The sequence below is a fragment of the Lagenorhynchus albirostris genome, chromosome 1 (genome assembly GCF_949774975.1).
Source record: "Lagenorhynchus albirostris chromosome 1, mLagAlb1.1, whole genome shotgun sequence".
Taxonomy (NCBI): Eukaryota; Metazoa; Chordata; class Mammalia; order Artiodactyla; family Delphinidae; genus Lagenorhynchus; species Lagenorhynchus albirostris.
Window position 1 is genome coordinate 134935816 of NC_083095.1, and position 25044 is coordinate 134960859.

The 25044-nt window shown below is 40.0% G+C and overlaps 1 protein-coding gene across 1 annotated transcript; it reads right to left on the reverse strand.

The window, feature by feature from the left end:
- Window positions 1-489: 489 nt before the first annotated feature.
- Window positions 490-25002, reverse strand: HYKK (hydroxylysine kinase). Its single transcript, XM_060170242.1, has 5 exons — window positions 24801-25002; window positions 20120-20470; window positions 19073-19212; window positions 9752-9935; window positions 490-2492 (listed from the first exon to the last, which is right to left on the reverse strand). Exons 2-5 carry the CDS (start codon window positions 20463-20465, stop codon window positions 2032-2034), a joined length of 1131 nt encoding a protein of 376 aa, XP_060026225.1. The 5' UTR covers window positions 20466-20470; window positions 24801-25002; the 3' UTR covers window positions 490-2031.
- Window positions 25003-25044: the final 42 nt, after the last annotated feature.

Consider the following 25044-nt stretch of genomic DNA (forward strand, 5'->3'; position numbering starts at 1 on the left):
AAAAGCCCTACCAAAGAGGTTCAAGAGCTTCTGGCTTGGTGAGCAGATCTACATGCCGGGAGCATGGTGCACCCCCAACTCCACAGAGACAGAAGCTTCTGTGCTTAGGATCCTTCCGGATCTCACCTTATGTATTTCTTCCTCTGTCCATTTATTATTATACCCCTAAAATAAACTAATAAACATAAGTAAGCATTTCCCCGAGTTCTTTGGGCTGTACTAGCAAATTATAGAAGCTGAGGAGGGGGTCATGGGAACCCCCAACTTACAGCCAGTTGGTCAGAAGTACAACCTAGGACTTGAGGCTGGCATCTGAAGTGGAGGCAGTTTTGTGGGACTGAGCCCTTAACCTGGGGGTCTGCTCTAGCTCCAAACAGTTGGTGTCAGGATTGCTTAATGCGAAGGAAAACTCCACATGTTTAGCGTCAGAAGTGTTGTGAGAGTAGAGTTTTCTTTTAAATACTTAGTACTCAATAAATATTTGTTTTTATTATTTATTGTTAAACAGTAAGGCAGGAAGGACAGGGATTTGATCATCATTTACTGATCTAAAATTCTGATTCCTAAGAATCAGATCACTGATTGAATATGAGAGAGGCAAAAAGAAAACTTCTCCAATATTTTGAGTTTGGGTAACCTGGTTCATTCATTTAGTAAGTATTTATTAAGTCTTTTCTATGTGCCAAGCCCTGTGCTAAGAACTTTGCATTAATTTCTAAGAACTCTATGAGGTACTACAGGCACTATAAGATAGGTACTACTTCACCTTTACAGATAAGGAAATTAAGGTACAGAGAAGTTAAAGGTGAATATAAGAATGATACAAGAGTGATACAAGAAAATTCAGAGAGAGACCTAGTTTGGGGAGTATAGATAGCTCTATAGGTAGGTCATTAGATGGAGAGATATAGAATCAATGTGTTCTCATGTATATGGAAAGAGATAACTACTGAGAAGGTGTTTGAATGGACAGGGTTCTAGACTTGAGTCATCTCTAGAGAATGGAGGGTTAAAATGACAAGAAGTAAACAGCTATTTACTATATCATACTAAGGGGGACATGAAGAGAAATCAGTGAAGGAAATACAGTGGTATGATTAAAGTCAAGTAGTACATGTGAGCTATGTTCTTCAATATTACATATTCCTATGAAAAGAAACATAAATTGTAGAGAATTTTAAAATATCTGCTTAGGGTCTTTCTTAGTATCGATATGAAAACTATTTCGGTACTTCAGGAGTTAGTGGCCTTGCCTGGGTGTGTTATTTGCTTACTTGCAGTTCCAGTGAGTTCTGGCATCTATCTCTGGAGTTACAGTTTCAATTGCTCTCTCAAACAAGTTAAAGCTTTCTCTTATGAATACCATCTGTGTTTCCTCCTAAGGCACTATGTGTGCCTTATTTTCTCCAGCCTTTCTTCTAGGATACTTTAATTTTGTAAATATTTTAAAGACCATGGGAAAGGCACTATACCAGGTGTAAAAAGGGATGAAAGACAAAAAAAGTTTTACATAGTTTCTGACCTCAAATAGCTCTTAGGCTAGATGACTACACAGCCATCATCCATGATACCAAGTGATGTGCCATACAGAAGACAGGGTACAATGGGATTCTGGACAACAAAGAGTTGGGAGAAGCCTTCATAGAATTGGTGATATGTTAACTAGGTCTGTGTGTTACATCCACTTATTTAAAATATGTGAATATGTCTATACATATATATTCCTTTCAAAGTTTAAAAAAATCACTGATCTCAGGGCTGCAGCAGACCTTGAGAGATTATCCGATTCAGAATATCACTCTACATGTTTGATACACAAGGCAAGTGAGACCCATAGAAAGACATGCTTGTTCATGTAGTACTTTCTTAGGTTTAAAAAATGGTCATGAAATTGCTAGAAGACCTTAGTGGTTTCATGTGCATTGCAATGTTTCATCAATTCATCTTTAATTATGCAGGGAAACCCTTTATGGAATTAGGTTTGGTCCTATTGGTTTTTAATTACCCAAGTTAGTGTGCATTTTTATCTGGTCACATGGAGATCCCAGATTCATAGGACTTGGCAGTTTCAAACCAGATTTCTTCTACAGCTTTCTGGCCCATGTCAAACATTTGCTGTAAGTGCTTCCACCCAGTTTTTGCAGTAATCATGAGATACTCTTTGTTCTCTGGGTATAGCTGGCAAGAGTATGCAGCTAAGACAAGTGACTGACAAAAACGACTGCAAACAAGTAGAAACAAAGCACCCCTCTCCACAGGTGTCAGTGGGACTACACTTTCAAACCCTGCAAGGACATGACCTCCTACTTGTATAGGAGTCTTGCTTTCAATCATCATGTACATGATGGTGATTGCCACTTCAAACACATAGTAGCCATAGCTCATGTCATCAAAATCTAGAATCCCAGACACTTGATATACAGCATCTCCAAAGGCTGACTTGCTGGACTCTATTAAAATGTTATGGTCATTAAGATCTCCATGATTGATACCTGAAAGGAGAAAAATCAAGCCAAGTAAAAACAGTTGTTCAATACCCTAGTTCATTCTCTTTCCATTTCTCTTCCTCAGGTATGGACATTCAGATAATTTGATAAGCAGTCAGAGATAAAGAGCTAATCCCTCTTTTTCTTGAAATAAAATAATTTCCTCTGAAAAGGATAAAAGCAGTTAATTTTGGTGGTTGTTTTTGCTTTTGCTTCTGATCAATACAAAGCCAGAAGATGGAGACTGTAGTCATTGTGAACACCTGATTTTGGCTATGAGCCAAGTAAAGGGAAAAGAACTGTATACACACACACACACACCCCTACGTGTGTGTGCGTATTCATATTATTATAAGAAGCAAAAAGTCCTAGAATGAACCAGATATGCCTTTATTTTAACCTAGGATTTCTAAAAGAAATTTCTGATGACAAGGTAATTCCGAATGTCCCCAGTCTTTTGATTACTGGAATAGGTGGTGTTATTTTAAGACAGTACCACTCAAAGTGGGGGGCCTGTGGCTAGTGCTGGCCCACAAACTGTTATTAGTCTGCATCAAATAAAAACAGAAATTGAGACTGTTTAGATAATTTCATAGTGGTTTTTCATCAAAGAGTATGACAGGGGCCTTATCTCATTAACAGTATAGGCCAGTTTGGGTGTTGTCAAATGTGCATGGTAAGTCATATGTGGTGTGAGCCGTGAACTAATCTTGAATAGTAGGGCCATGTATCAGGCTGCAGTGGGTTGGGAGAAAACCCCAAACTTTTACCATGGATAGTTTGAGAAGCACTGATTTAAACCACTGAGTGAGGGGACTTCCCTGGTGGTACAGTGGTTAAGAATCCGCCTGCCAATGCAGGGGACACAGGTTCGAGCCCTGGTCCAGGAAGATCCCACATGCCACGTAGCAACTAAGTCCGTGTGCCACAACTACTGAGCCTGTGCTCTAGAGCTCGCGAGCCACAACTACTGAAGCCTGCACGCCTAGAGCTCGTGCTCCACAACAAGAGAAGCCACCGCAATGAGAAGCCCACACACTGCAACGATGAGTAGCCCCTGCTCGCTGCAACTAGAGAAAGCCCGTGTGCAGCAACGAATACCCAACGCAGCCAAAAATAAATAAATTTATTAAATAAATAAATAAACCTCTGAGTGAGGATTAGGAGGAGATGGGGATGTCCACGCCTACTGAAGCAGTTATAATAAGTACGTGATATAAAGTCCACAATATTAGCTTCTAAATATAATTTAGAATATAGAATATATATAGAATATATTAGCTTCTAAATATAATTTAGAATATAGAATCAATATAGAATATAATGATTTCTTCTATATGAGTTAGTATTGTGTAATTCATGTTAAGTGATATGGCACAGTTGGTGGCCTGTAAAAGCAATGAATATTACTGTAAACTACATGCTTCTGATTTTGGGGTTCATCATACAATTGATGCCATGTCATAGTTTCACTGGCAATATTTTTTCTTCCTAGAGGTTCATAAAGTAATTGGATATCTTGTACAGTCAAATGGCATTTTAGAATCAATGAAATGTTACTTCACTAATGCAATCTGTATATGCAAGAACCTCTCTCATTTTGTTGCTTCTCTTCACATGTCCAATGGCCTATTAAGAAATGATACAGCTACTCAATGCTTGGAATAAAATGACAAAAGTTGTTGAATTTGAGAATTAACGAAAGAAAAGAAAGAGTTCTGATCCAGTTGGCAGAGTGAATTCATTCTTTGATAACCCCAATATACATAGCAATGATAAAAGTAAAAAGAGAAAACAATAAATATACAGCCAGCCTCAAAACCAAGATAGATTTATACACTAAAAACAGAATAGAAATGCCAAGCACAAGCAGTGCAGTGAGCAGGAATAAAGCCACAGGCTTGTCTATTGTGTTCCAGATCAGCAGTGTGCTTTCCCCCTTTGGGAGAAGGAACTTAAAATGCTACCTGCTGGTTGGGAAACAGACTCACCACATGAAGCTGAAGGCAGTGATGAGGGTTTCCCAACTCTTAAAAGGATGACAAAATCTGCTACAACCCACTGTTTAGACTACTGCAGGTCCAAGGAGGCAGAAGGACAAAAATATAGCCTTAAAACCAAATGCCAAACCAGGCTGCTGTGTGACTATATTCTGTGCCTGATCATTCGAGTTACTGAAGTCTTTGGTTCAGTGTCTATAGTCAGTTTCTTGTTCTTGCTCATGATACCTTATTTCCCTGTGTGCTGATATAGAGTATGTTCTCTGGCCACAAGGCAGTTACTCTAGAAAAATAATCAAGAAGAACTTCTAACACTGAAAAATACAATGAAAAAGTTAAAAACACAATGGTTGGGTTTAAGAGATTAGACATAGCTAAAGAGAGAATCGATAAACTAGAAAATTGTTGAAAATGCAGCACGGGCAGAGAAAAAGATTAACACACACACACACGCGTGCATGCGCACACGCGAGAAGGTAATATACACAGAGGATTCAGTGAGAAGGTCTAACATGAGCTTAATTGGAGTCTCAAAAGGAGAAGAAAGAGAGAAAGGTGCAGAGGCAAGAATTCTCCATAAATGGTGAAAGACCATGTACACACACAGATTTGAGAAACCTGAGTAGATCAAGAAAAAAAAATATTTAAAGAAAACATCTGAAAAGCATCCCAAAGGAGAAAAAGACAAAAGCAACAGACTGACAGCTGGCCTCTTAGCAGCAATGGAAGCTAGAAGACAGTGGAATTCTAAAATTCTAAACCCATGAAATCTAAAGTTCTATGGGCTGTGAAAATCTCCTCAGGGATGAAGACAAAATAAAAAACATTTTCAGACAAAATCAGAGAGAGTTCACCATTAGATAACTGCATTAAAGGAAATTCAGAAGGTTGTATTTCAGGCAGGAATAAAATAACTCCAGACAGAAGGTTTGGGGTGCTGGAAGATAAAAAGGGAATATATAAGTAAATCTAAATAAACTAGACTCTAAAACAAAAATAATAATGTCTTTTGTGGTAAAAATATAGAATTAAAGTTTACTAAAACAGCAGCATATGGGTCAGGAAAGAGATAAATGGAATGAAAGTATTTTAAGGTCCTTGTATTGTCTTGAATAATATCAGACTTTGATAAGTTAAAGTCAAATGTTAGAATTCCTAAGGTAATCATTCAAAGAATAGAGAGTATATAATTTTCAAAGTGTGGGAGAGAGAGAAAAAAAAGACAAAAATAATAAGCACAAAAACAATTCACTCAAAAGAAGGGCAAAAAGGAAAAGAAAAAATGGAAAAGAGAAAAAATCAAGAGAACAAAAATATGACGGGATAGCTATATAATGTCAGATGGAGTAGACATTAAGGCAGAAAACAATGGCAGAGATAAAGAAGGATACTTTATGTTGATAAAAGATACAATTTCCTAGTAAGACAACAATTCAAATTTTATATGCATGTTGCCTTGAAATATATAAAGCAAAATTTGACAGAAATACAAATAAAAATAGACAATCCACAATCAGACTGGGAGATTTTATATATACTTTTCTTAATAATTATTAGAACAAGCAGACAAAAAGATAACTCAATAGTATAGAAAACTTAAACAACATGATTAACAAATTTGACCTACTGGACATATGTATAACTCTGTACCCAGCACCTACTAAATACATTCTTTTTAGCACACAGGGACCATTTTTTAAACATTACCAAATGCTTCATTATAAAGTAAGTCTTAACAAATTTCAGAGTACTAAAATCATATAGAGCTGCTCTGTCCCACATAGTAGCCACTTGCCACAAGTTACCATTTAAATTCATTAAGATTAAATAAAATAAAAAATCCAATTCCTTAGTTGCACCAGTCATTCAAGTGCTCAGTAGCCACACAAAAGCTAGTGTGTTAGACATCACAAATACAGAACATTTCCATCATTGAAGAAAATTCTACTCGAAAGCACTGATACAAAATACGTTCTCTGACCATAATGCAATTACAGTAGAAGTCAACAGTAAAAGGACAATCAAAAATTTCATCATATATATCTTTTATTGATCTATATCAATGGAGAGGTAGACCAATGTTCATGGATTATCTTACTCAATCTTATAATATAAATATATATACCCATTTTCTCCAAATGTGTATACAGATTCAATTCTAGCCAAAATCTAGCCAAAATCTCAACAAAATTTGTCTTTAAACATGACACGCTGATTCCAAAATTGATATGGAAATGTAAAGGACCAAAAATATTCAAGACCCTCTTATAGAAGAACAAGAAGGTGGGAGGACATGTTCTACCAGATATGAAGACTTAAAAAGTTAAAGAAATTAAGATACTATGGTAATCTTTAGGTATGCTCAAAAATATTCCAGTTATCTTCCTTCTAGGAACATGCTGGGTTGCAATTCCCTGCTTCCCCAAAAGTTGTATGCGGCCGTGCGGCTTTTTTTGGCCACTTACATATGAACAGAAATGACATCACTTCAGGGCAGAAGCTTTAAGATCCAGCGTACAATTTACTACATTTTCTTTCCCCATAGCAACATTCCAGTTGATGAAAGTTCCATCAGTCTAAATCCCAAAGTGAGAAAACACAGAGCCCTAGTGAATCCATGATAGACCTGCAGCTTGAGTTGGAAGTGATAAACCTTTGTTATTATAGTCCACAAGAATTTGGGGGTTATTTGTTACTGCAGCATGACCTAGCCTAGCTGATACACAGTGTGGTATGGGTGCAGAGACTGACAAATAGACCAATAGAGTAAAATAGAGTCCAAAGACATATTTGATTTACAACAGAGGTAGTACTGGAAAACAAAAGGAAAAACATGGCTTTTCAATAAATGTTGGTGAGAAAATTTATCAGCCATAAGAAAAATTCACACCATATATAAAAATAAATTCCAGATGGATTATAGGCCTATTATGAAAGCAAAAAACTAAAACTTTAGGAAGATAATATAGGGTAATATCTCATGACCACAGGTAGGGAAAATTTCTTTCAGAAAACACTAACCATGAGGTAAAAGATTGATATATTTTCAACCAATAAATTAAGGATTATTCATCAAAGCATATCATGAAGAGAGTGAAAAGACAAGCCACAGAATGGAACAAAATATCTGTAACACATATAACCAACCAGGGGCTTGTATCCAGAAAATATTTTGAACTTCTAAAATCAATGAGAAAAAAATCCCAATAGAAAAACAGGCAAAAGACTTGAATAGGCACTTCACAAAAGAATATATCCAAATGGCCAATAATTGGGAAATGTATATTAAAACCACAATAAGCAACCATTACACACACATCAGATTTGCAAAAATTAAAGTCTGATAGTGCCAAGGTTGTAGAGGAATATAAATTTTATTCTCTGCTAGTAGTGGTACAAAGTCATACAACCACCTTGGCATTAATAATGCCACCTTGTTTGGCATTATCTCTGAAGTTGAAAAAGGACATGAACTATGATTCAGCAATCCTACCCCTGAGCTCATGAAGACATATACTCAAAGAACTCATGAACATGTATAGCAAGAGACACAAGAATATTCACAGAGCACTGTTCTTAACAGACCCAAACTGGAAAGAACTCAAATATCTTTGAAAAGTAGAATAGCTAACGTGTGGTATATTTATGAATCACACACTCTACAGTAATAAAATTTAAAAATAAGCTATAGCCACATGCAACAACATGGATAATCTTACAGAAGTACTATTAAGAAAAAAAAAAAAAGGTAAGACACAAGTGAATATATACTGCAGGGAGACGGGACAGGGAGACCAGTTAGGAGGCTACAGCAATAATCCATTTGAGAAATGATGGTATTTTGGACCAAGTGGTGGTAGTAAATGTGGGGAACAGGGTTAGAAGTAGGGTATTCTTTGAAGTTAGAACTGATAGAATTTGACTGGATGTGAAGTGTGGGAGAAAGAACAAAGTCAAGCTGATGACTTGTAGGTTTTTGGTCAGATTAACTAAGCGAATGGTGGATACTATTTTAACGGAATGAAGATGACTGGGAGGGAGAAACAGGTTTGAGGGGGAAAAAAATCAACTCCTTTTTTTTTTTTTTTACCACATTGTGTTTACACAAAGTAAGTGCCATTGGACTGAACTGTGCCCACTCACCCCCCTACCCCGAGTTCCCTGCAAATCTATGTTGAAGCCCTAACCCTCAGTGCAATGGTATTTGGAGATGAGGCCTTTGGGAAGTAATTAGGTTTAGGGGAGATCCTGAGTGTGGGGCCTTCATGATGGGATTAGTGTCTTCATGAGAAGAGATACTGGAGAGCTTGCTGGCTCTCTCTCCACCATATGAGGAGGACACAGAGAGAAGAGAGTCCTTACTAGAACCTGACCATGCTGGCACCCTGATCTCAGACATCTAGTCTCCAGAGCTATGAGAAACACATTTCTGTTGTTTAAGCCACCCAGTCATTTGTGTTTTTTTAATGGCAGCCTGAGCTGACTATTACAGAAAGCAGAGGACAAAAAGGATGTTCAAAGCCTATCCTCGGCTTTACTAGAAATGCCCCCTCAGTTCCTTGCCCTTTGACCAGTACTTCAGTCTGTGTCAGAAGGTTTGTTACACCCTAAAGAAATTGTTGTGCATGTGCATAAGGAGATATGCCCTAGATTGCTCATTGCAGCATCATTTATACAGAAAAAGAAAAAGGAACCAACTAAAATTCCATTAACAAGAGGATAGACCCAAAAAAATTACATTAAAATAAATTATGGAACACACACACACATACACACACACACACTATGGAATATTATTCAGCAGTTAAAGCTAACCAACTAAATGAACTAGAACTACACATATTAAATGGATCAATCTGAAAAACAATGTTGAATAAAAAAGCAAGTTGTAGAATGATAATATACAGTGTGATGCCATTTATCTAAAGTTTGAAAGCATGCAAAATACTACTGTAGGTAATTTATGAATATATACATATGTAGTAATATTAAAACATATGCAAATTTAGTAGGGAGGGGAGAGGTAGAATCATGTAAAGTTTAGAGGGGGCTTCAAATGTAGCAATTTTAAGGGATTAGAGGGGCCTTCAAATGTAGCAATTTTAAGGGAAGTGAAAGTATTATTCTTTAAAAGCAACAGGAGCAAATCTGACAAAGTTTTAAGATTTGATAAAGCTAAGTTGTACCTCCATACTTTGCTGATGGTTTGAAATTTGACAATTTAAAAATCAAGAAAAATACTGATTTGAATGGGGGGATACTCACATTCTCGAAACTGACTTAATTTGGTCATTACTTCATCCTTGAACAGCTGAACAACCTGTTCGACAATCTCTCGATTCCGATTCTGGCCCAAGGCATACAGGTATTTCTCCAAAAGAGGAACATTTTTCAGATTCCAGATGAAGTTCTCCCGATGAAGACTACTTAACTTTGGGTGATGGAATTTCTAAATCAAAAGCAAAGAAACTCTTAGACTTTTAACAGCACAACCACTATGGAGAGGTCCGCACCCTCCAAAGGGTGGGCTGGGTGTGCCTTAGGGAAAGAGCTGGCATTCTCTCATGGTCACTGACTTGCTCCATTTACCTTCATCCACAAAGTGGTAATAACATCCTATTTCTAGAGGATCTCATAGTTTTGAGAACACATTCCCATCTTCCCCGACCCTCACAACTGGGCAAAGATAGGTGTCACCATCTGCAGCCTACCAAAGGAATGGAGGCCGCTCTAAAGAACTCTGTGCTGGGCCCCCTGCTCCCTCTCCGACTTCATCTTCAACAACTTTTTTTCACTCTCTTCTAATCACACTGACACTGGCCTCCCTGCTGTTCAAGGAACATGCCAGGCACGTTCCCACCCTTTTACGTTTGCTGTTTCTTCCTCCTGGGGACCCCAGGAATCCGTATGGCTAATGCCCTCGTTTCCACCAGGTCTTTACTCAGAAATCACCTTCTGGAGGAGGGTTCCTTGACCACTCCATCTAAAATTTCAACCCTCTCTCCAATATTTCATATCCCTCCTCTCTGCTTATTTTTTCTTTGTAAGCACTTGGTACAAAATGCTGTCTAACAGTCACCATGATTCCCTTACTTACCTTGGTATCCTTGCTAGAACGTAAGCTCCATGAGGGTCAGGAGCTTGTTTTGGGCCTGCTTTGTTCACTTCTGTATCCCCACATCTAGAACAGTGCCTGGCACATAGAAGGCACTGCTCAAGCAATATCTATTGAATAAATGAATGTTCTTAGCATAGACAATTCTAGAATTGGAAAGGCCTTTAGATGTTGACCACTCTATCTAAAGTTCTAAATGGCTTTGACCATCATTGCACAAATGAAGAAAAGTTCAGAGAAGGATGATGAGTTGCCACTATGGGGCTGAGGGGGCACCCGGGTCTGCAGACTCCAGTCCAGACCCCTTTCACACAGTGAGTGCCTGAAGGGGTCTTGGTGTCCACCCAGTGGAGTAGCTTTCAAATTTTTTTGACCATGACTTGCAGTAAGAAATACGTTTTACATTGCAACCTGGTATACAGGTAACACACACCTAGGGGAAAAAAGTTTCTGTAACAATACTTACAACCTTACATGTGCTGTATTCTGAGATTTTTCACTTTATTCTATTTCTTTAAAAATGTTCCTCTAAATTGATTTTAACACCCACTCTCATGACCCGGAGTTTGAAAACCTCCCCTTGATGCTCCTGTTACTATTATCATGTCCTTGCTAAGTGGTCATGTAGCCTCTGTTTGAATACTTCCTGCAGGAGGTACTTTTTACCCTCATTGAGATGGCTCTGTGTTCTCTCTTTTGCAGAGCTAAAAGCTGCCTCTCCCATAGTGTCTATGCAATGGGTTCCAACTGTGACCTCTGGGGCCACGGGAACAGGATTAGTTCTCCCCCACATGACTGTCCTCTTGATATCTGAAGACAGCACTTCTGCCCCACAGTCTCTTCTGTAGAGTAAACCTTTCTAGTTCCTTCAGTTGTTCCTCACATGACATGGTTTTGAATCTCCTGACCATCTGCTGTGTTAAATGTCACTGTGGATCACAAAAATACTCTACACAGTAAGCACTGAAAAACACTGTTAGGAGTTGTGACTTCTGGGGAGTAGGACTGGAAAGGAACTAATAATGAAAATGATGGTAGAGAGAAAAAAGGTTCATTTTACACCTTTCAGTACTGCTTCAGTACTGATACTTTTACCATGTGCATATATTACTTTTATTTTTAAAGAAGGCAAAATATAACACTCTTGTTGGGTTTGCAATAGAGCAACCGTCCATTCAGGGAAGGCTCCGAGTCAGTTTCTAAAATGGTAGCACTGTTACCCCGTGCATCCCACTCTGGTATGGAGTAGTGGGAAGAATACTTGGGATCTGGACTTGGAATCAGACAGATCTGGGTTTCAACTGGTTTTATCACTTAATATCTCAGATCTTAGTTTCCTTAACAGTGAGATCAGGTATCAATACCAACCTCACAGGGAATGTAAATTGGTGTAGCCACTATGGAAAACAGCATGGAGGCTCCTCAAAAAACTAAAGAGTTGCCATATGATCCAGCAATCCCACTCCAGGTCATATACCCAGAGAAAACTCTAATTTGAAAAGGTACATGCACCCCTGTGTTCATAGCAGCACTATTTACAATAGCCAACCTAAATGCAACCTAAAGCCAACCTAGGAAGCAACCTAAATGTCCATCAACAGATGAATGGATAAAGAAGATGTGATACATGTATACAATGGAATATTACTCAGCCATAAAAAGAATGAAATAATGCCATTTGCAGCAACATGAATGGACCTAGATATTATCATACTAAGTGAAGTAAGTCAGAAAGAGAAAGACAAATAGCATACAGTATTACTTACATGTGGAATCTAAAATATGACAGAAGTGAACTTATCTACAAAACATTAACAGACTCACAGATAGAGAGGGAAGACTTGTGGTTGCCAAGGTGAAGGGGAGGTGGGGGAGGGAAGGACTGAGAGTTTGGGATTAGCAGACACAAACTATTAAATATAGGACGGATAAACAGCAAGTTCCCACTGTATAGCACAGGGAACTATATTCAATATCCTGTAATAAAACATAATGGAAAAGAATATGAAAAAGAATATATATACACAAGTATAACTGAATCACTTTGTTATACAGCAGAAATTAACACATTGTAAATCAACTATACTTCAATAAAATAAAATTTAAAAAATACCAACCTCATAGTCATCTGTTGATAAACTAAGACCTGAAATAAAGATTTCATACATAATAGGTTCTCAATAAATGTTTGTTGAATGTGAATCTTGCAGCTTATGTGCCTGACTTCTCTGGCCTTGCCATCCTTTGGCTCCTCAGCACACCAACCTGAGTTTCTGACAGTTTAATCACTACCCTTTATTAGCCTATCTAAACCTACCCCTTTTCAGCTTCCTCCCTCTACCTCTCACACCAATTCCCATTTCTCAAGTACCTTGTTTCCTCTGCTACGAAGCTCTGACCACACTCATAAGCCCACCCTATATTTTCTTCTTTCTTATACTTAAATGAATCTCCTAAGATTGACCTCCAGCCCATTTGTGAACCAAGCAGCAACCAAATTCCAGTACAGATCAGTTGGTCCCTTCACTTGTGAACGCTCAGTTATGGCAACAACCAGAACTGCGTTGTACTCTGGGCTCCTTGTACTCTGGGCCCCCCAGGCCTGCCCAGCCACTGGAAGCTTCAATGGCCCAGCCACATCCCCAGCAGGGCAGTCACAGCCTCTGCCACACCCCTGGGATTAAAATTCTGCACCTGTGTGGTATCTTGTGCAGACTCCGTGGTTCCTAGTGCTTATACAGAAATTAAAAACTTACCACCTGCAAAGCCATGGGGGGAGGTTAGGTGAGGGGATGAACAATGGGAATAAAGCATGATAAAATGCATTATAATACCTAGTGGGAAATGCTTCTCTTGGTTTCCTCTAGGACTCCCCTGTCCCCTGCGAGACAACTTAAGTTGCACAGCAGAGTGGCAGGTGGTTAACTACACAGCAGAACTCACTGTCAGCAATAATGTGGTGCTATCTCCCCCTGAGAACTGTATTTTCCATTTCAGAATTTAGCAGCAAAAGTTGAAACCTCAATGGCAACGGGCATATTAATAAAGGCCACAGGTAGTGTAGAAGGAAAGATCAGTAATAAAGAAGTCCTCTGTAACAGACACTCATCTCAACAGCTCATTTTGTAGATTTGATTCGGAGGATGGTAGAGAGACTTTCCTGAGCCTTCCAATCCATTCAAAGGTCTTTCTAAATAAAAGTAATATATGAAGAAAATTTCCTAACTGTACACTTAATTAGGAGAGGCTACTTCAATCCAAATTATATTAATGTTCACAAATTGATGTTTTTAATGGATGTGCACAAATGGATTTGCCCCAAATTAACTGAAAACTATTACGACAGAAATGCTTAAACATTTACTAACCAAACCCTCAGTAAATATCTATTGAATAAACAAATAGAGTGCAAGGTGAAATGGTAATTATTGTCAACATAGAGAAAAGTCTTTCAATTGGCAAACATTTACTGAGCACTAACTATGGGATAGTGTGGTCTCGGACTCACAGAATGTATAGTTTAGTGACTCATTTTGGGGTGATGGGATTACTATTAACTTTAATTTTTTTTGTATGTTAATCTGACTTTCTTTAATGAGTCACTGAAAGGGCTTTTAATCAAAAAAGAGTTATTTCTATTTGGGGATAAAAAGGTAAATAAATACTAAATATTTCGAGTGTAATATATATTTCAGTTTCTGGCCAAGAGGGAGTAACAGGGTTTATCCTCCTGGTTGAAATAGTTACAACACTGGACAAAATATATAAAACAATAGTTTTAAAGTTATTAGACATCAGGCAATGAAGGACAGGGATCCCTGAGAGATGGAGAACAAATGAGGTGAGTTTGTTTCAGATTTTGGCCTTGATAGAGGTGGAAGTGCAGGGAGGGGAGACCCAGGCAGAGCCCAGGGAACTCTCTGAGTTGAGGAGGCAGAGTCTCTAGGAAGACCAAAGCTGCTAGAGTTTTCAGAATAGATGACCAGAAAACAGGTTGCTACAGAGAGAGAGAGCACTCTAGAGACCTGGAGAATGTTCCCTTTGAGAATCTGGCAGATCAGTGTATGACTATGAGGAAGCTACTCAACGCTGGGGAAAGAACCACCTGAAAGGATTAGAGGGAACAGTACTTGGATACACAGGGTCAGGAATAGCACCTGTTCCCACCAATCATACTCATAGTTCATGGGACATTGGGTAGAGAACTCAGAAGGGTCTTGCATTAATAGCGGGAAATAATTGTCCCTAGACTAAACCCAGCCCTGGTCCCACCCAGCAAGTATTGAAAGCAAGACACAAAAGCACCAAACTGCTTCAACTGCATCCACTCAAGGAAGCTCAATGAACACCAAGCACAAGAAACATGACCAAAACTATACCAAGACACATCATGATCAAAGTGCTCAAAAGTAGAGATAGAGAAAATCTTAAGGACACACACACACACACACACACACACACACACACAGAGGACATATTACGTTTAGAGGAACCATCTGACAGCAGATTTCTTATCAGAAACAATGCAAGAGAAGAAAGTAGTGCAATGTGTTTAAAGCATGTTGGAAAAGACAGTCAACCTAGACGTTTATGTCCAATGAAAATATCTTTCAAAAATGAAGGTGAGGGCTTCCCTGGTGGTGCAGTGGTTGAGAGTCCGCCTGCCAATGCAGGGGACACGGGTTCGTGCCCCAGTCCAGGAAGATCCCACATGCCGCGGAGCGGCTGGGCCCGTGAGCCATGGCCGCTGAGCCTGCGTGTCTGGAGCCTTTGCTCAGCAACTGGAGAGGCCACAACAGTGAGAGGCCAAAGTACCGCAAAAAAAAAAAAAAAAAAAAATGAAGGTGAAACAAAGGCATAAGAAAGCTGAAAAAATTCATTACCAGCAGCCCCACACTGCAAGAAATATTAAAGGAAGTCCTTTAGGTAGAAGGAAATAATATGGATCTACAAAAAGTATGAAGAGCACAGGAAAAGGTAACCATATAGTCAAATATATCATTTTTTCCTAATTAAATCTCTTTAGAAGATAATTGAAAGTTTAAACAAAAATAATAACAATGTATAAGTAAAAGGTATGACAACAATAGAATAAGGACAGGAAGGAAGAAACAGAAGTATACTATGTCAGGTGCATATACCATATATGAAATGATATAACTTGAAGATAGACTGTGATGTTAAAGATGTAGTCTATAAACCCTAAAGTAATGACTAAAATAAACAGAGTTATAGCTATAAGCCAACAAAGGGGATTAAATGAAATAAAAAAATACACGAACTAAAAGAAGGCAGAAAAAAAAGCAAATTCGAGAATAAAGAATAGATGTGACAAATAGAAAACAAATATCAAGATGATAGGCTTAAACCTAACCATATAAAAATCATATTAAATGTAAATGGTCTAAACATCCCAACTGGAGGTCACAGATTATCATATTGGATAAAAAAGCAGGACTCACGTGCATGCTGCCTACAAGAAATACACTTCTACTATAAAATACCAAAGAATTTTTCCCTTGTTCGCAGAAGACTATAAATATCAAGTCTCTGAAGGTAGAGAGAATTTAAAAAATCTCCTAAAGCTTATTGTTAAAGTGTTCTCAGCCCTGTCTCATCTCTCACTTAACTCTCCTTAAGTTTCTACCTTACTCTTTTCTCTAAAGCACCAACCAGATAGAAAAAAAAACTGTGGACAGAATCAGGGAGTGGGAGCAGGCAGGTTGATCCCACCGGGTACTAATGGAGCACATGTGAAATGCGTAGAGGCTGATCTGCTTTCCTGTACGGCAGGAAGCCTTAGCTTCCACAGATCTCAACACTTTCTAGACCCCATCTCTGACATTTTCCCCTCCCTCTGGTCCTTTGTTCTAGGCTGTGGAGGCAACCACTTGATTGCTACCAGAGAGAACCCTGCCTACTTTAGAATGGAGCTGTGTCCCAGCAAACTCAGGTTACAGTCCATGTCCTGCTCAGTCCTTTCCTCTCTCACACACTTAACATTAAATCAGTCACCAAATTTGGTTGGCTCTTTCTCTCTCTTTTTTTTTTTTTTTTTTTTGTGGTACGCGGGCCTCTCGCACTGTCGTGGCCTCTTCCGTTGCGGAGTGCAGGCTCAGCGGCCATGGCTCACAGGCCCAGCCGCTCTGAGGCATGTGGGATCCTCCCAGACCAGGGCACGAACCCGTGTCCCCTGCATCGGCAGGCGGACTCTCAAACACTGCGCCACCAGGGAAGCCCTGGTTGGCTCTGTCTCTTAAATATATCTTGAACCTTTTCTTGGTTCAAGCCCTCAATCAGCTTTTTCCTGATTACTGCATTAGCTTCCTAGATGCATTCCCTGCCTCCATTCTGGCTTTCTGCCAATCTACCTATCATATTGGCCCTCAGAGGGCTATAAATTAGAATTTTTTTTCCTGTTTAAAAACCCTCCAAGTCTCCCTACTGAGCAAGCAAATAAGACAAAGTCCAGACTCCTTAGTGTCATATATGGTAACATATTTTATAATCTGACTCCACCCTATGTTTCCAACTTTATCCCCTGTCTCTCTCAGGTTTAACCCCTATACTCCAGCCACAGTGAATTATTCAGAGGTTCTAGAACATAGTCATTGTACTGCCATGATTTTTTCATGCTCTTTCCTTTCACTGAGCACCCTTCCTCCTTTTCTCTGACTGACTGATGGATTTGAAACTTTTAAGAACTAGCTCAAAAGTTTTTTTTTTTTAGTTAAAATTTTTTTTTATGAAGCCCTCCTTGAATACGTACTATGTGTTTGACACTGCTAGACATGAAGGATAAAAGACGAGTAATTAAGATGTAGACCAATTTCTTAAGAAGGTCATTTCTTCTTATGTAGCATATGTAACAGGAAGCACAAGCAACAAAATTACAATACCATACATGATAGACTGTTACCCTGATGACTCCCTATGAACCGTGCCTCCTGGTGTGCATGCCCTTGTGCAGCTTCTCCCGGTTGACTTTGGGATTAGACACGTCACATGCTTTGGCCAATGGAATATGAGCTAGCATGATTCAAGCAGAGGCTTGATAAGCATTTGTACACTGGGGCTTGTCCTCTTGGCACTCTCTCTTGGAAGACAGCAGCTGTGTTGTAAGGATGCTCAAGGCCATCCTGGAGGATGAGACACCAGGTAAAGAGAAGAGGACACATGGAGAGGATCTGAAGCACCGCAGCTGAACTCCCAGCTGAATATAGCTGCATGAGTGACCCCAATTAACACCAGGAAGAGCAGAGAGGCCAGTCAACCCACAGAATCATATGGGTTGACAAGATGTACAAGTTCCAATGAAGCAAAGAGAAGGAAGTGATCCTCTTCGTACAGCCTGGGAAGAGAAAGAAGGGTCCAGGGAAGATTTCACAGAGGAGGTGGTGCCTGAGCTGTGTGTTGAAGGATAAGTAGGAATTTTTCAGAGCAGGGGAAAATGTATTACTGGTTGAGAAGACGGCATATGCAAAGGCGCAGATGCATGAAACAGAAAGGCACATTCAGGGAATGACGGGAAGTTCTATTCTGGTGGTAAGAGAAGCATGAAAGCGGAGACATGGACAATGAGACTAAGCAGGGGAGAGGCAGGGATGAGGCCACACAGTGCCTTGTCTGAAAGAAACGCTGAGGACCTCGGCCTTTACTTTGAAGTCACTGAGAGGCCACCGAAAGGTTTTAACTATAGAACTGACATAGTCAGATCTGTAATTTTAAAAAGTAACTGTGAACTGGTATAAAGAATACATTGAAGGAGAAAAACACCTGAATGCAGGGCGGGATAGTCGAGGCAGGAATGGAAAGAAGAAGATGGATTGTAGAGACATTTGAGAGGTAGACTGGCTAGGATTTAGTGAGTAATTGGAAATGTTTTACTCATACAAACTGTTGTTTACTTTTTCAAGAAAGTGTCTATCTGTCCCCCTGGAACACACTCCTCTAGGACAGGGGAATCTTTACCTTTCCCGCAGTGCCTGCCATAGAAGAGGTACTTAGTGAACATTTGTTGATTAAATGAAGATGTTTCGGTAGGTCTGGAAAAATATTTGTCAAACAAGGTACCATTTCTATAGGACCACAACATCCTTAACACAAGTCATTTCAATCCATTTGTAACACAGCTATTGCTTCATATAGAGGTCTGGCTATGTCTTATCTGGATGAAAACTTCAGGTTTTAATTTGTGAATGCAGACTGTTTTCAGTGAGCAGCATAAAGAATACCATGGATTTCTAAAGATGTAGGTAATCTTGCTAGTAGACTAGTGAAGTACAGACCTGGGCAGAAAGAAATCTTTTACTGTCATAAAATGTATGCATCTACTACCCTATTTCCTTTGTAACACATGTTAAGAGGCGCCATATAAAAAGAGAGTCTGACCCTAGGTGTATTTAAAATAAAATAAATCAAAACCAACACATAAAAAATTCTTATAAGCAAAATAAAACTCCAGATCTTACCTCCAGTGTTTTATCCAACTTGGCAGCTACTCTTCCAATTTCATATAATAGCTGGGGGCTGATGGGAATCTCAGCTATAGGCCTTCCTGGCAGATAAGTCAGCAGCCTCACCAAGTAGCTTTTGATTTCAGAGCCGCTATCTAGATGGATGGAAGTATATATCCTGTCAATTATTCTTGAAAAAAAAAAAGAGTAGAAGCTATTCTGCCTTTCCAATTACTATAGCAAAGAATAATACAGAACAAGAGAAAAAACACACTAACCTAGGACAAGTCAGCAGGATTCTGTGAAGCAGGGCCAAATGGATCAAGCAAGCAGGTACAACAGACAGACATTAGGACATTGGGACCAGCCATTTACATACTAACGTAACTGTGGCCCCAAGTCTGCTGGCCTTAGCTCTAAACATAAATCACCTGCTCAGGTAAGTGAAGGCCTAAAAAACATTTTTTTTAATTTAAAATCGAGGAAGGAATGATAAAGAAATGAGTGTTTCAGAATCACAGGCTTCTTTAGGGACAAACTGCTGCTTGGAGAGCTCTATTAGATACATCTTAAGAAAAAAAGAAAGATACAGCTTAGCATTTAGAATTGAGAGGAACCAAGTTTCACAGATGAGGTTTCCTTAAGAATTTAAGTTGTGTACCCAAGGTCACATGTACAGTAATTACAGAGCTGGGATCTAAAATTCCTGATTCTGTGTTCTTTCTACAAGATCACAGCACTGAAATATACAGCTGATCTGATGAATAAAAATATTTAATTATTTTCCTGATTAAAAATAAAAGTGCCCTTAGTTTCCACATGTCCCTTTAGTTGTTCATCCATCAGATCCTTCCCAGGCAGAAGAGTTACACCAGACCCAGGCTCTAACCACTTCTGAATCACAGCCCCAGTCTCCACTTGGGTGATGCTGTGGCTTCTCCCAACTGCTGAAAAAGTAACCCTGTCTACACTTGGAATGACGTACCTGTTCTTCATATTTCTACTTGTAGCCAAAATGCAGTAATGCACATGGACAGGTGACGACCAGTGGTAGTCTCGTACCTACTGATATGAGAGAGGTTAAGTTGTCTCCTTTAGTACGACACATGGCGGCCGTTGGAAATCCAGCTGCTCTCAGAAATATGATGATGTGACTCTGCACTTCAATCAGGTCTGGAGTTTTGCTTGACTCGCTGTTGCTTATTTTGAGGACATACTCATTTGGGCCATCTGTAGTGTCTTTGGTTCTTAAAATGCATACATGAAAGTTTTGGTCATCATAGCTAGGAAGTGGCTTGATCTTGGAAACTTTTAATCCAAATACCGATTCCACTAATGCAGAGGCTTGTACCTCACTGAAAGTGGGTTTGGTAAGAGCCTGTGATTGCTGACCACCTCCACTTGACATTATTTCTAAGGAAAAAGAAAAAAACCCCAAACAAATAAACTAGAAAGGGGACATATAATGAATATACTTATTTAAAATATTTTTCTTAAGACAGACCAATAATGTTTCCCAGTACTGATTCTGTATTTCTCTTGATTATGAATTTTCACTCATAAAGTTAAAAAAATCAAATGAGTGTATGAGATAAAAAAGCAGTGAATAAAAATCCTTGTACCATAAATGATTTCTAAACTCACCTCTCAAGCAAAAGGTATGTTTCCAGGGACAGAATGAAGACCAGGAAAGCACCTTGGTATCACCAATTCCTCCACCCCTCCCAGTACCATGAACTTTATTTAAAGGGGGAAGTTAGGTCCTGAGAGGTTAGTGTCTTGCCCAAAGCTATATATAAAGTTACAGTGAGAACTCAGCCCTCTAGACTCCTAATCCATAATTATGTACTTTGGACTATATTACCATCAGTTTTGGTTTAAAATATAAATTCAAATACAGTGATCTTACTTTTCTGTGTTAAATTATAAAGGTCATCATCTAGCTTATTGCACATACTTTGAAGGGTGGGCTGATGTGCAAAGCATCACGTGAAGCACTGTGGGAGACAGGAAATGCACTTAGAGGGCTCTGAAAAGTTAACTCATGGTCACAGATATCCCAAATAATAAAAAACATAAAAGCTGTTCAAAACAAGTTATAAGGCAGTAAGTGATAAACTGATAGAATGCCAAAGAAAACACTGAATTGAGTATAAACCTGAAATGACTGAATTATCACTGAAGTGACTAAGTTTACCTTAAATTGTAAAGAATAAAATTTCTACTGTTAAGCAGAATAGGGGCTTAAAATAAAAATTAAGGAGGCTTCCCTGGTGGCGCAGTGGTTGAGAGTCTGCCTGCCAATGCGGGGGACACAGGTTCGAGCCCTGGTCTGGGAAGATCCCACATGCCGCGGAGCAACTAGGCCCGTGAGCCACAACTACTGAGCCTGCGCGTCTGGAGCCTGTGCTCCACAACAAGAGAGGCCGCGATAGTGAGAGGCCCGTGCACCGCGATGAAGAGTGGCCCCTGCTTGCCACAACTAGAGAAAGCCCTCGCACAGAAACGAAGACCCAACACAGCCATAAATAAATAAATAATTAAGGTCGCTTATAAAAAGTAAAGGTGCTTCTGAGTTTATGCCCTATGAAATTAATATCTACAAAAACTGTGGTAGAAATTCAGGGGAGACAGAAATTACTACAGCCTAGGGATATTCTTGAGAAGATGGATTTGAATTGAGTTAGTAAATATGAGTTGGATATATAGGATGGGGGAGACTGTTTTCTTCCCCTTGATAATGCCACCCTCTGCTGCACATACTTGGCATATTTCCTGAGTGTGTATATATATATATATATATATATATATATACATATATATCTAGAGAGAGAGAGAGAGAGAGAGAGACAGGAGGCAATGTAAGGCTTCTGAATATCCTTTAGGACCCAAATATTTAAGATCTTTGCAATCTCGCCTCCCCCTTTTCCCAAAATAGTTTTATTCCAACCCTTCCTTCATAGTAAATTGTAAATAATTAATAACATCTTGGGGATGGGTTGCATTTTAGGGTGCAAGTTAGATTGCTGTTCAAGGGATGTAATGTTATATAAAAAGAATCTCATAAACAGCTCTTGTTGATAGAAATCAGAACAGCTGTTGCTTCTGGCAAGAAGGTGGCATGAGGGAACAACTTTCTGGGAGGAAAATGTTCTGTATCTTGACTAGGCTTTGGTTACATGGGTGTAAACATTTGTCAAAATTTAGCTTAAAACTTAGGTCAGAGTAAGATCTGTGAATCTCACTGAATATAAATTTTACCTTAAGAAAAAGGCTTTGTGAGAGACTGGCTAGGACAGATGGTGGGGTGGGATCTTAGGACTTTCTCAGAGCTCCCCAAATCAGAGCATATGCCTGTTAATGTCTAATCACTTCAGATCTATGACAGACAAAGTCCAACTTATTCCAGTGAAGGGAAAGGGATAAAATTCAGGGAGGTACACTAGGGCTCTCCTATATGACCCCCTCCCTGACTCAGCCCCAAGACTATAGCCTGATGACTCAAGCGATAAGAGTATAAACCCCAAATGCCAGTCCCCTCCCCATCCCTCCTTGCCTGATCCTCCTAACCTAAGTGATTCCTCCTGCCTCTAAACTTGCATAGCCCCTTGTGCCACTGTAGGTTTCCACCACCTGTTATAGTTATTGCATTCTTGCCAATTGCTTCTCATGCCTGCTTTCTGACCAGTGCATTTGCTTTCAGAAGCAAATTAAGTCGTTCAGATTTTGTTTACTAAAGACATGTGACAAAGCCTAAATGGGGTTTGAAACCATCTTTGCACCTGAAACTTCTGGGAACCAATATATCCCGTCACATTGTATATGGGCTTAAGACTTCACATGGGATTTTAACATTCCTTCTGGAGATTTATAAACAGGTGTAAGGCCCATATTCAGAATGTAATATGAACTAAAGCTTTAAATTCAAGACGAAATCCTGGAGTAATTTTTCAAATCCTAAAGCATTAAAGATGTCAGGATAACTCTGAATTTGATATGAATTATAAATACTTCAAGTTGGAAGGACGCTTAGAGGCAGTTAGTGAAGGCCAATCTGCCTTCCAGTCTAGAAAATGTTTCTGTAACATTCTTGAATGGGGTTTGTTAAGCCTCTACATGAAGCGCCCTTGTTTTCTAAAGCAATGTAAAGCAATGTTGGCAGCTCTAGCCATCAAAAGACAGCCTGGTGTTAACAAAAAGTTGTGCTGGTTAAGTGTATTTTACCAAAATTTTTTTTTAATTTTTTTAATTTTTTTTTTTTAATGAAGAAAAGAGGTGCTCTGCTGGGAGAAATAAAACATATTTTATACCTAGCGTCTGAAATTTTTGACTATTCACATCTCCTCTAAAAGGGAGTTGGACTAGATCATCCCTAAAAATCTCTTCTAGTGCTAACATTCTCTTTCTAAAGTTCTTTCTTTTTGAGCTTAAATTTGCCTTTTTTTCTTTGTCTACAAAGACTCCAAATTATGGAACTAATGACACAGATCAAGTCAGCTGCTGTAAGTAAGTAAATACAGAGAAATATATGTTAAGAAATGTCTGTCTTAACCTAATGTCTTTTGCATGGGTGGAGGGGGCAAAGAAGGGAACTCAAATCCTGTAGGTAGTTGATCTATATTTCCTGCCAACAGTGTTTCACTTGGCTTCTGAGAAAGCACTCAGGAAGCAAATGTTTTCCAACTCCAGGGCTTATGCCAGAATCTCAAAACCTTTGTCCTACAACCAGGGGAGCTGGACCTTAAACTCTGCACTTTGTGTAAAGTATACCAGAAAATAAACAGGAGTCATTCTTGATTCCCCTCCCTCACTCTCAAAGTGTTACCAAGTCTAGTAAATTCTACCTTAGCATGTCTTCCAAATTGCCCTTCTTGACCTGCAATTCTTTCTGCTATGCCCTTCCAAGGTTGGAGAGCAAGGATTATACCCAGTAAATCTCTGTACCCCCAGCCCAGACTCTTATTATATATCAGAGGAACTAACGAAAGGAGGGTTGCCTTTACTCAATAGGCTCATGGGGCCGTTTACCCTCGAAGGGAATCAGGAAACAGAAAGGCAGGGAAACTAGAATCTGTAGTTTTTCGTTGCGGAGCACAAGCTCCGGACGCGCAGGCTCAGCGGCCATGGCTCACGGGCCCAGCCGCTCCGCGGCATGCGTGATCTTCCCTGACGGAGGCACAAACCCGCGTCCCCTGCATCGGCAGGCGGACTCTCAACCACTGCGCCACCAGGGAAGCCCTAGAATCTGTAGTTTTTCAGAAGACAACAACAGGTGCTGTGTCTTCCTTCTGGGTGAGAGGGAAAGAGTGGTGGGCGAGCGGGCTGCAGAAGAGTCAGGAAAATAAGGGAGAAGGAGGACACACAAGTTCAGAGCGTTATTACTTTAGTGAGGTCCTGTCGAGCCCTAGAAATTGTTCCCACCAGACACCTGGCCGTGAGTGCCAGGCGCCGTACCTCCCCTCTGTCAGGGTCTCCGCACAGGTCTGGCAGAGTTGGACCAGATGGCTTCTCGGGTCCTTCGCCCCAATTCTGGGATCTCAACCCAGCCTTTCTGGGTTACAGGTGCGATCCAGGGAGGAAGGTGACTTGCGCATCACCTACGCAGCGAGTCTGACGTGGATCAAGGATGGGAGAAGCCCGAGGCTCATGACTCCTGGCCCGACTTGCAGCAAGCCTCCCTGCTCTCTGGGCCAGCCTCCCAGAGGGTTCTGGGGTTCGTCTCTGCTTTCCCCACCCAGCTCACCCGCAACGACCCGAGGTCCTGAGGTGACTCCCGCTCTCCAGCAGCCCGGGACTGTAGCCGCAGTCCTCCGCTCTAGCTCGGAGGTCTCGCCTGACTCGCAGCTCCTGGGTCCGCCCCTCGTCCGGGACCGAGAGTCCTGACTTCTGATTGGCTCCTCGAGATCCCACCGCCGCCAATCAGCGCAGACTCTTGGAAGGCGAGGCCCGTCCAGGCCGACCTGGGCTATTCCAGCCCTGTCCCCGGC